Below are 17,916 nucleotides of genomic sequence, written 5' to 3'. Positions count from 1 at the left end.
GAAACTTTATTGTATCATAACAATATCATTTTCATACAATCCACTTACCTGTCAGATATATACATAGCTGATTGGCACCCTTTGGTGGAGGGTAAGAGACAGCTACTTATGGATTAGACAGGTAAACAACATATGTTGTAGGTATAAATAAACCTTGGTTCCTACCTGATAGGTGGTAGACTTCGTGGGTGCTGCCCAGGAGTCTGCATCACCTAAGAAACTTTAGCAAGATATATGATCTATGGCCAAGAGTTCTTGTGGGTCTGCCGATGGGGTCTTATCCGCTTACTCGGCAGAGCCTGAAAGGACTTTGTCAATGGGTGCTGATCCACTTATATGACAATACACCTTATGAAGGAGCACACAACCAATCCCGACCACCTGATCCTAACCACCGTGTTAGTATTAAAAATTGTTCCGAGTTATCCCCAAACTCTTCACAACAACCATAGCTCAAAAACACATTACGCACACACATAATTTTCAAAAAAAAATTATACTAATCTAATAAGATATCACAAGAGTTCCTTTCTGAACAATAGTGACTGGCCGCCAGTGCGATGTCTGCACTTTGTCAGCAGAAAGTCTAGAACATATCTAATAGACTGTAAGTATAAATTAAGGATTGGTGTTAGCTCCTGTACCCAGTATCGTATCCGCTGACACAAAAGGACCTATAGAAAAACAATTCTCATAGGTCACACGAACATCTCTCAAGTAGTGAGATGCAAATACTGAGTTGCATCTCCAAAATGTCGCTTCCAAGATGTTCTTTTAAGCGCACATATTTTATTTGAAAAACGCAGAGAGATGTCGTTACTGCTCTTACTTCACAGAGCTTTCACCTTTAGAAGTCGAAAAGCGTCGTCAGGACAGATCTTACGCGCATCTGTAATGACGCTTCTAACAAAGAACGCTAGAGCATTCTTGGACATCAGTCTTGTGGGGTCTTTTACCGCGCACCAAAGACCTTGTGTCGAGCCCCCCATCTGTTGTTTTCTCTGAAGATAGAATTTTAGAGCTCTTACAGGACAAAGAGATCTTTCTGCCTCTCTCCCGACGAGACTCGATAAACCTTTAACTTCGAAGGTCCTAGGCCAGGGATTCGAGGGATTCTCGTTTTTTTTTAGCCAGAAATAAAGCTTTAAACCGAGCCAAATGGCCGGAGTTCCCCCTTAAAATCCTACTTTATCCTCTAGAGCATGCAGTTCACTAACTCTTTTTGCTGTGGCTAAAGCTAATAGGAACAAAACATTTTCTAGTCAGGTCTCGAAAAGATGCCAGATGAGGAGGTTCGAACTTATCAGAGGAAAGGAATTTTAAAACTACATCAAGGTTCCAGCTGGGAGGAGCTGGCCCCGACGACTTCGTAGTCTCAAAGGATCTTATGAGATCGTGGAGATCCTTATTCTCTGTAAGATCTAGTCCTCTATTCCTGAAGACTGCAGAAAGCATACTTCTGTAACCCTTTATTGTGGTACCGATAGATGCGAATCTTCCCTCAAGAATAATAAGAATCAGCGATTTCCGTCACAGAGGTAGTGGGAGGAGGACAACTTCTTAGACTTACACCACCTTCTAAAGACTTCCCACTTAGACTGATATACTCGTCTAGTGGAAGCTCTGCGGGCTCTCGCAATCGCGCTTGCAACTTTGCGAGAAAACCCTCTCACTCTGACAAGTCTTTCGATAGTCGAAAGGCAGTCAGAGCGAGAGCGGGGAGGTTTTGATGATACCTCTGGAAGTGTGGTTGTTTGAGAAGATCCATCCTTCTTGGAAGGGATCTGGGAAAATCTACTGGCCACTCCACCACCTCTGTGAACCAGTCTTGTGCTGGCCAAAAGGGGGCTATCAGGGTCATCCGTGTTCCTTCTGAAGCCACAAATTTCTTCAGAACTAGTCCCAGGATCTTGAACGGAGGAAAAGCGTAGACGTCTACGTGAGACCAGTCTAGTAGGAAGGCGTCTACCATCAGAGCTCTGGGATCTTCTACCACCGAACAAAATACCTCCAGTCTTTTGGAAAGGAATGTGGCGAAGAGATCCACATGGGGAGTCCCCCAAAGAGACCAGAGACTCTGACACACTTCTGAGTGGAGGGTCCACTCTGTGTGAAGGACCTGGTTCCTCCTGCTGAGCCTGTCCGCCCTTACGTTTCTTACTCCCTGAATAAATCTCGTAAGCAGGGAGATATTCCTCTGGGAAGTCCAAAGCAGTAGGTCTCTTGCCATTTCGTAACAGGTTCTAGTCTCTTTAGAGCCAGATGTACGGCAAAGAGCTCCTTGCAGTTTATGTGCCAGGACACCTGCGCTGCTTCCCAGATGCCTGACACCTCTCTCGGGCCTAAAGTTGCTCCCCAACCTTTCTCCGACGCGTCGGAGTATAACACTAGGTTTGGGTTCTGAACCTTCAGGGAGATTCCCTTGTTCTCCTTCAATGGGGGCAACCACCATCCCAAGTGCGGCTTCATCTCCACTGGAATGGGAAAGGCGTCTGCTAGATTTCCTGTCTTCCAACTCCAAGATCTCTTGAGAAAGAATTGAAGTGGACGAATATGCAGTCTTCCTAGAGGAAAAAACTGTTCGAGCGAGGAAAGGGTTCCCAGAAGGCTTAACCATTCCCTCGCCGACGTCCGTTCTTTCCTTAAGAAGAGAGAGACTTTCTCCAAGCCTCTCGCGAGTCTCTCTTGCGAAGGAAATACTCGAAAACCCCGAGAATCCATCTGAATCCCCAGATAGACTAAGTTCTGTCTGGGGGTCAGCTGCGACTTCTCGAGGTTCATGAGTAATCCCAAAGACTTGATCAAGTTCATGGTCAGAATAAGGTCCTCCAAACACTGTCTCTCTGATCTGGCCCTGATGAACCAGTCATCCAGATACAGAGAGATATTCACCCCTTTTAGGTGAAGAAACCTTGCCACATTCTTCATCAGGCTTGTGAAGACCTGAGGAGCTGTGACAGGCCGAAACACAAGGCCCTGAAACTGGAAAGATCCTTCCCTCCGCCATAAAACGGAGGTACTTCTTCGACGAAGGGTGAATCGGTATGTGGAAATAGGCGTCCTGGAGATCCAGAGACACCATCCAATCTCCTTGGCATAAAGCTGAAAGGACTGAGGTCGAAGTCTCCATGGAGAACTTCTCCTTCTGAACAAATTTGTTCAGAGCGCTGACGTCCAGTACTGGTCTCCAGCCCCCAGAGGCCTTTGCAACGAGAAAAAGGCGATTGTAAAACCAAGGGGAGTTTTGATCCAGTACTAGTTCTATCGCTCTCTTCTCCCACATCTGATCCACCATTAGTCGAAGAGTATCCCTCAGTACAGGGTCCCTGTATTTGGCTGACAGTTCCCGCGGAGTTGACGTTAGGGGAGGACTGTCGTGGAAAGGTATACGGTATCCTTTCCTTATCATGGACAAAGATGAGGCGTCCGTGCCTATACGTGCCCAGGCTTCCGCAAATTCTAAGAGCCTGGCACCTACTGGTGTTTGGAGGAGAGAAGCATCATTTACCCTTTTTAAAGGGACGGAAGGCAGACCTACCTCTCTTCTCAGGAGCCTTCCTTCTTGAGGGTGCTCTGGAGGTAGGGCCTCCTCGAAAGGGCTGAACCGACGTACTTCGGTCCTTTCTTTCTTTTCCACCGCAGTCGCAGGTCTCTTCTTCCTTGATGACTGGGTAAGAAGGTCTTGAGTCGCCTTCTCAGTTAATGATCGGGAAATGTCTTTCACTAACTGAGAAGGAAACAAAAAGTCTGATAAGGGAGAGTACAACAGTGCTGCTCTTTGAGAGTGGGAGACTGCTTTAGTCAAAAAGCACTGAAGACTGCCTCTTCTTAGAAGTCCGCTCCAAATAAAGAGGAGATTTTCTAAAGAGCCATCTTGTACCGCCTTGTCGATACACGACAGTATACAAAGGAGAACTTCTGGGTCGAGTCCTTCTGAAGCATGGGCCTTCTTGGACATCACCCCAAGGGACCAATCTAAGAAGTTGAAAACTTCCAATACATGGAAGAGTCCCTTGAGGAGATGATCCAGTTCTGAAATGCCCCAAGTCACACGGGCAGAGTTCAATCCTTGTCTTCTCGACGCATCGACTAACGTCGAAAAGTCCGCTTCAGCCGAAGGCGGAAGAGAAAGGCCCATATTCTCTCCCGTCTGATACCAAATGCCCCGTTTTCCAGCGAGTCTCGCTGAGGGCATGCAGAAGACCGTCCTGACCAGCTCCTTCTTCGAATCCATCCACGAATTCAAAGACTGAAGAGCCCTCTTCATAGAAATGGTGGGTTTCATTCTCAGAAAAGACGAAGACTTCTTCGCCTTGCGCTCGAAAACAGAGAGCGCGGAGAAGGAGGAGCGGCAGAGGTTAAAGCGTCTCCATATTCTTCAAGAAGCAGGGCTGTCAAGACTTTGTAGCTTGACAGTCCTTCTCTTCCACGATTCTCGTCTTCTGAGTTCTCCTCCAACTCGGGGTCTAGAGGAGACTCCGTCGAAAAATCAGGACGTCTTTCCTCTGGGGGAGACAAACTCCTGATAGGAGAGGGACTAAGGGAGTGATAATCTCTCCTCTTCAAAGTTTGAGCTTTGTGAGAAGCTTCCCGCTTGGCTGGCACCACACGCTTAGGCGTCTCTTCATAAAAGGATGACGCCTCGCGCTTGGATGACGCCTCTCGTCCGCCGAGCGTCCTGGCTGACGTCTCGCACTCAACTGGCGTCCTAGCTGGCGCCTCGCACTTAGATGACGTTTCACGTCCGGAATGAGTCCTGGCTGGAGTCTCGCATCTGGCTGATTCCATGCCTCTGTATGACACCTCGCGCCTGGAAGACGCCTCACGTCTAGCTGGCGTCATGTCTTGCACTTCGTGTCTGGTATATGCCTCTCTCGATCTCGATCTAGACAGAAAAACTTCTTCAACATGTTTGGAAGACGAAGCTTCATGTCTGAAAGACGCCTCGCGTTTGGCAGGAGAGAGAGGACGAGACTTCTTGATCGGATGAGAAAAGTCCTTCTTACGAAGAGGATCTCTAGCCAAAACTCCCACCAATGAGGCTAGCTGTTCTTGGACAGCAAGAAGAATTTTCCTTGAAGCTTCTCCCACGTCTTCTTCAATGGGAGGAGAAGGAGAATTCGAAGGCGAGCAATCCGCTACGTCCATGTAGGGAGACGTTGACGCCACCTTCGCCTTTTTGATTGAAGAGGGAGCTTCATCTGAGAAGCGCTCCGGGCTTGAATTGAAATCAGGTTCTCTATAATGCCTTTTCAGTGGCCTGGAAAGGTCCGAATCCTTCCACCCTCGTTTAGGTGAAGGAGAAGGAGAGGGAGAGGAAGAGAAACACTCTCGCAGGACGCTTTTTCTAAAGCGGTCCTGAGCAGCCTGAAGCGAAACAGAGCCTGCTGAAGGGACGTCTGACCGTTGGCGATTCCCCACAACCTCCTTAAGGGGGCCGGCCGGCTAATGCCCTTTTTTAAGGACAGGACTTTGATATTCATACCACTTAATAAGGTGACTTGGGACATCTCCAAACCGCATATGATTTTTGCCTCTGACCTTCGGTTTTGTGACGCCAGGGCGATTTATCCCGAAAATAACCATTTTTCAAATTCTATCTCCTCCCTTGATATTTGATATTAAGACCTGGGATTACTACCATATATAGACCTGATGTAGACCTCCAATCGAATGGAGAGTTTTTTTTCTAAAAGTCATTTTTTTTGCAAGATATGAATTTTTCAATATGGTAAAAAAAATAAACCCTATAAATCAGGAGAAAAAAATTTATAAAAAAAAATACAAACAAAAATTGGAAAAAAGGGCTCTATTTGATTGTTCTATAATGTCTTTCTGAGTTATATACCAAATTCCAATGTTATAGCTTTAAAACTAAGTGAGAAGATAGATTTTGAAGGTCAATAAGTATAGTTTTGAGATACGGGCGTTCAAAGTTTTCCTTCGTATTTCTATAAAGACAATGTTAATAAATAATGATTATTATGAATGTATATTTCTTTTTTGTGTCTTAATAAACCAAAACTATTTTATTTATCATAATTTAATCATAAATGATGATCCCTTTGCTCATATATCGCAGCCTGGGGCACTGCTTGAGGCAAGATGGGGCACTCCTTCCTACGCAATTCTCTCTCTCCCCTTCACTAACTCGGCTTATTAAAGCAAATTTTCTTCTTCTGTATGTTAGCGAGATGTTTTCCTTGTATTTTCCTTTTTCATGATGAAATTCTTGCCCGAAACAAAGATAAACAAACGTAAAATGGAAGAGAATGTCAAGAGGTGAAACTCGAAGGCGTACTCTTTTTTTACAAAGACAATTTAATAAATCATGATTATTATGAATTTCATATTCCATTTTGGGTTTTAAAAAACCAAAACTTTGTTATTTATCATAAATGAAGATCTCTTTGCTCAAAGATCGTAGCCTTGGTGCGCAGTGTGACGTGTGCTGTCAAGCAAGACGGGGGCGTTACTAAGCAACCCTCCCCTCTCTTTTCACTAACTACGCATATATTATGATATTCTGTAATAATACTTGAGCGATTTTTCTTCGTCTGTATGTTAGCGAGATGTTTTCCTTGTCTTTTCCTCATTGGCATGATGAAATTCTTGCCGAAACATACATAAACATACGTAAAAGCAGGCGTATGTCAGAGGTGAAATGGAACGTGTAGACTACTCGAAGTCTGTGATCGCACTAAATCAGGACTGGACTTGGCAGCTGAGCCTGGTCTCCTTCTTGACTCGGGGAATGTCTACAGATGCCATTTCTCCCAATTTCTTTGACAATAATTATCAAAATCTACGATAATAGAGGAAATATTGCATTTTCTTGTACGGATCAATGTTTTAGACTTATTGAGTTACGTTAACTAATTACCCTGTAACTACGAAAGTAAGAGGAATTTTGACAAAATATTTCGTATACGTATTCTCAATTGCCATATGAAGCTCCATGAATTTTTTCATGACTTTGCATTTTTCGCCCTATACCTCCATATATAGGGGTTCCGGCCGGCCCCCTTAAGGCTTTCGACTTTCCTTCTCCTCTGGGCATGGGAGCTTCGCAGAGACGATCAAACGCCCCCTCCACAACACTGGGAGCACTCACTTCACTAAACACTTCACTTACACTATCCTTACCGTGTAAGACCGCCATTTTGGACTTCATCTTAGAGATAGTAGCCTTCAGATCGGCGATTTCAGAGGCCAATTCTGAAAGTAAAGCTTGTGAATGATTCGACACAGAGGGAGAATCAAATTCATTAAGGTTAGAGATAGGGTCAATAAAAGGCTCAATAGGCCTTGTACTCACACTCTTCAAACGTCTAACTCTATCCCTCTCTAACTTCCTCAAATAAGAAGTTAGAGTCTTCCATTCTTCTGCATTCAACCCCTCACATTCATGACAGGTATTAGTAGAAGAACATTCAAACCCCCTACATTTACGACAAACAGTGTGAGGATCAACCGAAGCCTTCGGTATCCTCACCTTGCAGCCTACATTCACACACATTCTCACACTCACATTTGAGTCAGACATACTGAGAAAAATAAAAAAGCAAGTCCAAATTCAGTCCACAGTAGCGAATGCCAAAAACCACGATCCAGATACGTCACCAAAAAGCCGAGAAACGATGATCAAAAGGTTGAAATAAGAATCTAAGTCAGGAGGTAGTAACAACAATGTTGATACCACCGGCGACAGAGAAAATATGATAGAAAACGGGAATGGTTCCTAGTCCAGCCGCCCAGGGCAGGCTGGTAGATCACCTGACCTACCTGTAGTGAGTGGCGCGAAATTTGAATTTCTGTCGGGGACGACGGAGTCTTAGCTATGTATATATCTGACAGGTAAGTTGATTGTATGAAAACCAGATTACTGATAACCAAGGCCGCCCATAACCAGGGACTGCCTGTATCCTGTTCTCACCTTTACTACTTTATCAAAAATGCTACTGATAGGGGTCAATGACAATGGAGTGCAAAAAACCTAGACTGAATGTAAACTAAAAAAAAAAGTAGTTCCAATATCTAAGTAAAATTTTCAAGCTACTTTTAATACATGCCGATTAAGGTAATGAAATAAAAATAGTAAAAGGCACAAAATCATCACTAACCAATAAGTTTCGTGCATATGCCATATCCTCCTCCTCCTGCTTCTTGCGAGTTTCTTCCTCTTCAACGTTTAGCTTGCGTGCTAAAGCATTGGCCAAAGCAGCATCACGAGCCTCCCTAGTGGACAGTGGACAAATGACAAGCAATCCCAACAGCAAAGCAAAGCCAAAAAACAAAAGCAAACAAAATGGGAAAAAACATTATGTACCCTCAAAGCCAGTTCAAACACAATCAACTTTAAATGTTACTTAACATTAACAATAACTTGAATTTAAAGGCACACAGCATATAAAAGCATTAATAGTTAGAGCAACCTGCTTATGTCATAATAACATAACTGCTTACTTTGAAAATATGAAAATACTGTGAATAGGAACATTTTCTGCAAATAATGGGGATATACACTCCAGTAAAATCTGCGAACACCCAAGTCCGCACATCATTGGTCTGCAAATGGGGGGTTTACTTCATTCTATAAATCACTTAAGTATATTTTTCAGAATAAAATAAAGGCTATTATCATTCCAAAAGTATGGTTTAACCCCCACAGCCAAGGGATATAAGATCACATAGTATAGTCTTGGGCCAGTGGACGGGTATCGTAGCTATAAGGTCGAGATTTGGCACCATATAGTTTGAACGAATTTGCGGGAAAAATGTTCCTAGTTCCATATATTACTATTGGCAACTCTTCAGATCTCCCTTTAAGAGTGAGTGAAATGAGAAGCCCTCAGTCTTGCTCGAGGTGGTAGAGGGGAATGTGGTCACAAATTCCCATCCAAGAATGCGTCATGAATATTTTACAATATACTACGTATATGCTAAGACTTTGTTCCCGGTTTTATTTCTTATATTTTATGATATTGTTTCAGCTTTAATTTCAATTTTAAATTTTTTTTTTAAATCGTATTAGAAAGAATACTCATAACTCTGTAAAATCAGCAAATTTTTTACAACTGTCATAGGGAAAAGAGGCCCACAAGGGGTGGGAAATATTCACTTACAACTTCCCGTGGAAGGTAGAGAAATTTTTGTAGAATTTTTTTCTGATACCATGTGAATATACATGTCTTCCTCTTTCCACTGTTGAGTTTTTTTTAGGTTTTCTTTTAAATTTGCCATCCTTAAATTTAGCCCGGTCTTGGTATATTAGACCAGACTGTGGGGGTTAAAATGACTTAACATTTGTTTGTTATTGGTAACAATAACTATACTACATCTTCCTCCAATTCCTTTCTACACTTGACTTATTAACTATTACACAACAGAAAAGGAATATCCATGATTACTATTGTAATTAATAATTCCCAAAAGTTCTGTACTAGCAAGCCCATGAATAAATAAGCAAATATGCTACTAACATTTTTCAAGCAACATATGTAATGTTTAAAATACTGCCACTTACTCATATACATACCACAGTATTACAAATAACTTCATTTTCAAATGAAAATTAGGATAAAAGCTAACAGATGATGCACATCTTGTTGCAAAAAGTCACTAACCCTAATATGAAATCAAGTACATACTAGCTATGCACCTTAATGTATCTGAAGCTGATCAACAAGTGGTTATGAGGATGAAATATGCTAATCCTAATACGAAATCAAGTAGGTATACACTTTAAAATATCTGAAGCTGACCAACAAGTGGTTATGAGGCTGAAATATGCCAACCCTAATAGAAAATCAAGTTGCTATGCACTTTAATGTATCTAAAGCTGATCAACCAGTGTTTGTTGCTGAAAAATGCTAACCCTATTATGAAATCAAGTAAGGCAGTCCCCAGGTTACATCAGGTTCAGGCAAGTCGTTCTGGACTTAGGTGTTTGCCTCATGGCACTGTTAACCTGCTTTACAGCAATGTAACCTAGACTTACAGTGCTGTTGCTATTTATTCCCATTATAATGATGATGATTCAGGTTACAGCGACTTTTGCCTTACAGCGCCCTGCCGGAAACAGAACCCCGGCCGTAAACTGGGGACTGCCTGTACTTAGCTATATTCCTTAATATATTTGAAGCTGATCAACCAGTGGGTATGAGGCTGAAATTTGCAAAAGTCATCACTATGAAACATTCAGTTTACCAACATTTAAAATAACAACTACTATCCAGCTCTCTATCACAGTGCCCAAAATTTCATGTGGAATATCCTGCAAGGATCCAAAGCTTTTAAACAAGCTGCCATAAAATAGAATACAAATACATCATCAATAATACCACGTCAGGTTTTCGTTGTACTGTATGCCACTGTTTTTTGTCATGTCCACTCTGTGCCCGAATTCCTTTCCTGTCTAGGACCTAATCTATAATCTCTCTTCATGATTTTCTGGGCATTCCTATTTTCATATCTATTTCTTTGACTTACTGCTCCTCCCCCTTCTCATAACATGCTCAAACCACTTCAGTACTAATTAGGACCTAAAGCCTATTTTCCAGCCTCTTGGCTCACCTAAGCAATTTTATCGTTTGCAATATAAATTTTCTTATTTTGCAGCAACAACTCTTCAGTACTTCACTTTATTTTTATGTATAACAAATTTTTTAAGCAATCTGTATTTTCCCAAGGTTTAAAAATAAAGCCTAATATCTTTAGAATGCAAACATTAACTGGACTTGGAAAAAAGGAGGGGGGTTAATAGGGGGAGAAACCCCCACTATACCCATGTTATCCAGTCACTTTCTTCTTTAACCAAAGGAGAAAAGCAGGGTAGTCAAGGTGGGTCAAGGTTAATAAAAATTTTGGTTTGTATACATAGGAAAAATGAAAATAGCTTTAAAAATTTATTATTTCTTCCTACATGGCTAAAAACATTCCTTTTTATGTGGCGACTTAGTCTTTAGGAGGGGGATAGTCCATGCTCCTGTCTTAGGTTGGAACCCAAACAAAAATATCATGCTCCCAGTTGTGTGTGTGCAAATCAGGGAAGACATGACTACTTAACTTCCACCAACCTGGCAAAAATGTTTACCAGAGTCATAGGACCCAAAGCTAGACAAGCTATGTACACAAGGATATTCCTTTGATGAAGGAATCAGGAAAACCATGACATCTCCAGAAGAAAATTTCCTGCCAGCTGGTAACTTACACTAGATATTACCAAAATAATTTCTACCATGTGCCTTTTCCCCTTGTTAAAGAAAACGGAGAGGTGACGCATCAGGACGAAACTAAAACTAATTGCTCATTGTGTACTCACCTGTAACTCTTCCAGTTTTAGTGTGTACTTTGGCCCAGTTTTTGCCTAGAAGGGGAGTCTAGTCACTCAAAATTCACACTCCTAAACTAAATCGGGCTTAGGTACTCAGAACAGACACTTCTCTATCTGAACAGAGCCCAAGTGACCACATAACTTGTTGAGTAGCCACCATAGGTCCTAAGGAGCAGATATCCAAGGACTTGTGGGTGACATCCCTCAGATAGAAGGAGGTAAGGGTAGTCTGCCTATGCCAGTCTACTGCCTTTATTACCTATGTACTGTGAAGTTCTTCGAAAAAGCCAGAGGGCCCACAACCCTGGCTTTGAATGCTTTCAAGCAGGAAGGGAGGACAGTTTCCTCTGAAGACGAGCCATAAGCAAATTTTATTACCTCAGGTCCCTTAGCCAAATGGGGATCTCATGAGGTTAGTTGTGTTCTGAATTTCAAAAGGGAATGTCATGCTCCTCTTTCTTCTTTCTTCCATGACGTCTTTTTATTTATTTGCGCATAAATGCACCCAGGGATCGCTGTTGTTTGTACATAGTTATTATCTTTCATGATAGCATGTCAGCTATAATTGTAATTTTGCAAAAAAAAAAAAAAAAAAAAGAGCAAAGGAATATTAGAAAAACATAAAAAAATGAAATATTAGAAAAAATGATATTGTTAGCATACAATAAAGTTTTGTACATACTTACCTGGCAGATATATACTTAGCTTAGGTCTCTGACGTCACGACAGAAAATTCAAAACTCGCGGCACACGCTACAGGTAGGTCAGGTGATCTACCTTACCCGCCGCTGGGAGGCGGGTGTAAGAACCAGTCCCCCTTTCTTGTCAGGTTATTTTCTTCCACCTGTCTCCTGAGGGGAGGCTGGGCGGGCCATCAATCGTATATATCTGCCAGGTAAGTATGTACAAAACTTTATTGTATACTAACAATATCATGTTTTTTGTACATGAACTTTCCCCATGCCAGATATATACTTAAGCTGATTGACACCCTTGGTGGAGGGAAGAGACACATACTTACTTAGAAAGTGGGGACAACACATGTTAAAGGAATAAATAATATAACCTCTGGTTTCTTTTACCTGATTTAGGCAGAAGACTTGATAGTTACTGTCTATTAGTCTGCGTTGCCTAAAGAGTCTCAGCGAGGGCGTGACCTATGGCTGAAGAACTCTTTGGGTCTACCAATGGGAACTGAGTCCACTTACTTGGCAGAATCCAAGCAGGATCTGGTCAATGGGGATCAACCCGCTTACATGCCAGAGCCTATCACTACCAATTGCAAGGAGCCTCAAGCACAACCGATCACCTAACCAAATACTAACATTAGTATACGAAAGAAGGAGCTGCCTCCTGCAACCTCCTTCGTACAACCAAAAAACTCAAACTTAAAACTAACAGGGAAAAGGATTAAAAAGGATGTGTGTCAGCTCCCTGCCCCAGCACTGAATCCGCCGATACGTAAGGGCCTAGCCGAAAACACTTTTCATACGTAATCAATACGTCCTTTAGGTAGTGATTGGAGAAGACTGATTCACACCTCCAAAAAGTGGCCTTCATAAGGTTTTTTAATGACAAATTCTTCTTGAAAGCCAAAGACGTCGCGATGGCCCGTACTTCGTGCGCCTTGACTTTCAGAAGGTTAAACTGTTGCTGATTGCAAGAAGTGTGTGCTTCTCTAATAACATTCCTGATTAAAGAATGAGAGTGCATTTTTAGATAAGGGCCTACTGGGGTCCCTTACAGAGCACCAGAGATTGCTTTCATTAGCAGCAAGTCTTTTCTTCCTCTGAAGATAATATTTCAGGCTTCTCACCAGGCAAAGAGATCTCTCCTCTTCTGTCCCAACTAAGGAGGATAAGCTTTTGATTTCGAAGCTCCTGGGCCACGGCGAAGAAGGGTTTTCATTCTTGGCTAGGAAAGCCGGAAGAAAAGAGCAAACCGCGGAGCCTCCTTGGAAACCTACCTCACCTTCTAGAGCCTGCAGCTCGCTGACCCTCTTCGCTGACGCTAACGCACAGAGAAAAAGAGTCTTCATCGAAAGGTCTCTGAACGAAGCAGTATGGGGAGGTTCGAACCTTGAGGACCTCAGGAAGAGCAGCACGACATCTAGATTCCAGCTAGGAACTAAAGAGGAGGTTCTTTTAACCGTTTCAAACGATCTGATTAAATCATGGAGGTCCTTGTCCTCAGATATGTTTAATCCTCTATGACGAAAAACTGAGGAAAGCATGCTCCTGTATCCCTTGATGGTGGAGACAACCAACCCGCATTTTTCCCTCAGGAAGATAAGGAAATCTGCTATCTGAGTCACAGAGGTACTGGAGGAGGAAACTTTATGAGTCCTGCACCAACGTCGAAAAACATCCCACTTCGACTGGTAGACTCTAGATGTGGAAGGTCTACGTGCATTGGCAATAGCCCTTGCAGACTTTGCCGAAAGCCCTTAGCTCTGACAAGACTCTTGATAGTCTGAATCCAGTGCAGGACTGAGAGCGGGGAGGTTTTTGTGAAACCTGTCGAAGTGGGGCTGTTTGATGCAGATCGACTCTTAGAGGTTAGTGGGAGCTTGGGACATAAATCCACCAGTCCATTCCAGTTACCTCTGTGAACCAGTCGTGGGCGGGCCAGAACGGAGCTACTCAAAGTCATCCTTGCCTCACCCTCTGAAGATGCGATCTTTCCTTAACGTTTACCCCTAGAATCTTGAAAGGCGGGAAGGGGAACACGTAAAGATCCAGATTTCTCCAATCCATCAGGAATGCATCTATTGCCACTGCTCTTGGGTCTGCAATAGGGGAGCAGTATAGATCTATCCTCGCATTCCTGGAGGTCGCAAAAAGATCGAGATGGGGCCTGCCCCACGTCCTCCACAGCTCCTGGCATAACGTCCGCGTGCAGAGTTCCACTCTGAGGGAAGGACTTGATTCCTTCTGCTTAGCAGATCCGCTCTGACATTTCTTTCTCCCTGTACGAACCTGGTGAGAAGCCTTATCTTCCTTTCCTCTGACCACAGGAGGAGCGATCTCGCTGTCTCGTACAGGGAGAAAGAGTGAGTCCCCCCCTGTTTCCGAATGTAAGCCAGGGCTGTGGTGTTGTCCGAGTTGATCTGAACATATTTCCCTTTTACGAGGGTTCGAAGGTCTTGAGAGCTAACCAAATCGCTGTTAGCTCCTTCTTGTTGATGTGCCAGGACACCTGATCCCCATCCAGGTGCTGACACTTCTCTCGACCCGAGAGTAGCTCCCCAACCTATGTCCGAAGCGTCTGCATACAACACTAGGTTGGGGTTCTGAACCTGCAAGGAAAGGCCTTCCTTGAACAATAGAGGGTCTAGCCACCAAAGTAGATCCTCCTTTATCTCTTGCGAAATCTTGAACGCAAAGTCCAGACCATGAGATTTTCGATCCCAGTTCCTCGTCAGGAAGAACTGTAGGGGTCTGAAGTGCAACCTTCCTAGAGAAACGAATTGCTCCAGCGAGGAGAGTGTCCCCAACAGACTCATCCACTCCCTCGCTGTGCATACATCTTTCTCTAGAAAGAAAAATTGCTACCTTCTCCAAACCTCGGGTATCCTCTCTCGGCGACGGATATGCCCGAAAAACCTGAAGAAAGCCATCAGAATCCCCAGATAGATACGCTCTTGACTGGGGATTAGCTGTGACTTCTCGAAATTCACTAGCAAACCCAGAGAAGAAACTGCTAGATCCAAACGTCACCTCGTAGTCCTCCAGACATTTCTCCTTGGATTTGGCCGCCCTGATAAGCCAATCGTCCAAGTAGAGGGAAATCCTCACTCCCTCGAGATGAAGCCACTGGGCAACGTTCTTCATCAGTCCTGTGAATACTTGGGGGGCCGTGGAAAGGCCGAAGCATAGGGCCCTGAACTGAAAAACGTTCCCCTCCCCACATGAATCTGAGAAATTTTGCGAGAAGAAGGATGGATCGGCACATGGAAGTAAGCGCCTCCGAAGGTCCAAGCGACACCATCCAATCCCCAGGACGAAGAGCTGCTAAGACTGATGACGTCGTCTCCATAGCGAACTTCCTCTTCTTCACAAAGACATTCAGGGCGCTCACGTCCAGAACCGGTCTCCATCCTCCTGAGTTCTTGGGAACTAGGAACAGACGGTTGTAGAACCCCGCTGAAAGAGGGTCCTGAACCATCTCTATTGCCTCTTTCTCTAAACATCAGCTCTACCGCTTTAGAGGCGAGGGGCTTGATTCATTAGTGGGTCTTTGTATTTGGCCACCAGTGCCCTTGGAGTGGTGGTCAAGGGTGGTCTCGAGATAAAGGGAATGAGGTATCCCCTCTTGATGATCGCGAGGGACCAAGTTGTCCGCCCCCTTTTCGTGCCCAGACATCTGCCAAAGTTCAGAAGTCTGGCACCCACAGTTGTCTGGAGGACACACGAACTACTTCTTGGCCCTAATAGACCGAGAGAAGGTCCTTCCTCTTCTAGGTGGTCTCGAACCTCTGGAGGAAGAAGAGCGAGACGAAGGTCCTCCTCGAAAGGGTTCTTGCCTACTTTGAGCCTCCTTCTTCGTCTTCTGTTGAAACGAAGGTTTCGGAATTCTAGCAGAGCGAGCCAGCATATCCTGCGTCGCTTTTGCTGATAACGAGCTGGAGATATCATTAATAGTCTTCTTGGGGAAGAGTTGCGGGGAAAGTTGCGAATACAGCAAGGAAGCTCTCTGTGCGTGAGAAACCGCCTTGGTAAGAAAAGAGCAGAAAACGGCCCTCTTCTTTACTACTCCTGCACCAAAAAGTGAAGCAATTTCCCCGGAACCGTCTCTCACTGCCTTGTCCATGCAAGACAGAACTGCGTGGAGGTCTTCAGGCGAAAGAGTGTCTTGCTCTTGAGTCCTCTTAGCCAACACTCCAAGGGTCCAGTCAAGAAAGTTAAAAACTTCTAAGACTCGGAACATTCCCTTCAGAAGGTGATCCAACTCGCTCATACCCCACGTCGTCTTCGCAGAATTCAGCGCCGAGCGACGTGCGGAATCAACCAACGAAGAGAAGTCCGAGTCTGCAGAAGAGGGAAGAGTCAGACCAAGGGCGGGCTCTCTGACTCGTACCAGAACCCCATCTTACCCGTCAGCTTGGACGGGGGAAAAGAAAAAACTGTCTTGCCTCTTCTTTTTGAAACCAACCAGTCGTCAAAGTTCTTCAGAGCCTTCTTCATAGACACTGTAGGCTTCATCTTAACGACTGAAGACTTCTTAGCCGTATTGGTCGTTGAAAATAAGGACGGAGGAGACGGAGGAGCAACGGCCGAAAGAGACTCCCCAAAATCTTGCAAGAGGAGGTCTGTCAGTCTCTTATACGAAGAAACCGAAGCATCCTTGGGCAAATCTTCCTCCGAATCCCCAATAAATTCTTCCGAAGAATGACGTCTTGAAGCTCTACTGCCCGGAGGAGAGCTAATCCTTGGAGAGCGCCTGTTCGGAGAGCGCCTAGTAGGCGAGCGCCTACTGGGAGAAAAACCACTGGGAGAGCGCTTACACGGGGAGCGCCTACCAGGAGAGCGCCTAGTAGGAGAGCGCCTACCAGGAGAGTGCCTACTTTGAGAGCGCCTCCCAGGAGAGAGCCTACTAAGAGAGCGCCTAGTTGGAGAGCGCCTACTAGGAGAGCGCTTACTTTGAGAGCGCCTCCCAGGAGAGAGCCTACTTGGGGAGCGCCTACTAGGAGAGCGCCTGCAAGTGGAGGCTCGTCTGTCGGAAACAGATTCTAACTCCACAGAAGAGCGTCTGGATAAGGGAGAGCGCCTATCAGGCTCTCTGCGCCTGCTAGGCTCTTGGCGCCTGCCATCCTCAATACGCCTGCCAGGCTCTTGATGCCTATTGGGCTCAAAACCCCTGCCAGGCTCTTGACGCCTGCCACGGGGAGAGAAAACATCCACAGATGAATCCCTGTCAGAAGCGCGGCGCTTACAAGGCTCTGAGCGCCTATCCGATCGGGAGTGATCTAACGGAGGAGAAAGCTCCCGTTGCCGCCTACAAGGCTCTTGGCGCCTACTAGGCTCTTGGCGCCTACTAGGCTCTTGACGCCTACTAGGCTCCGAGCGTCCGTCAAAAGGAGAGTGGCCACCAGGCGAAGAACTCTTCCTTCGCTCCTGACGAAAACGAGGCTCTTGACGTCTGTCAAGCTCTTGACGCCTAACTGAAGAGGAGCGGAATTCCTGAGGAGAGAGCCTGTCTGGCTCCTTACGCCTTACATGCTCACAACTCTTGCTGGGAAGAGAGGAGAGCCTACTCGGAGAAAGATCCCGAGCTCCAGCCTGCACTTCTGACCTCCTACTAACAGGCTCAAAAGCTTCTCTAGCCAGAGGAGATTTAGCCGAAGGAACGTTCTTAGACTTCTTCACCGGAAGTGAGGCGTCCTTCCGACGATGAGAAGTCCCGGCAATAGACTCCGCTAAAGCCGCAATCTGCGCCTGCAGACCCGCCAGGATACGCGCAGGAGATCTCTTAAACTCCTCTACAGGGGACGAAGTCCGAGAGCGAACAGGAGAAGCGTAACCGGACGAAATCTTGGTTCTCTTGCGTTCCACTTCTGGTTCTTCCGCGAAGGATTCGGG

The 17,916-nt window shown here is 44.8% G+C and overlaps 1 protein-coding gene across 2 annotated transcripts in view; it reads right to left on the bottom strand.

Annotated features, from left to right (window-relative positions):
- The window catches only part of LOC135205611 (coiled-coil domain-containing protein 50-like), a 224,773-nt gene that overhangs the window by 99,158 nt on the left and 107,699 nt on the right, over positions 1-17,916 (bottom strand). For both annotated transcript variants that reach the window (XM_064236396.1, XM_064236397.1), the window contains exon 4: positions 8,124-8,238. In XM_064236396.1, coding sequence (XP_064092466.1) covers positions 8,124-8,238 — 115 coding nt within the window. The remainder of the gene's footprint in view (positions 1-8,123; positions 8,239-17,916) is intronic.

The sequence above is a fragment of the Macrobrachium nipponense genome, chromosome 24 (assembly GCF_015104395.2).
Source record: "Macrobrachium nipponense isolate FS-2020 chromosome 24, ASM1510439v2, whole genome shotgun sequence".
Lineage (NCBI taxonomy): Eukaryota > Metazoa > Arthropoda > Malacostraca > Decapoda > Palaemonidae > Macrobrachium > Macrobrachium nipponense.
This window is presented reverse-complemented; position numbering and strand designations above follow the sequence as displayed.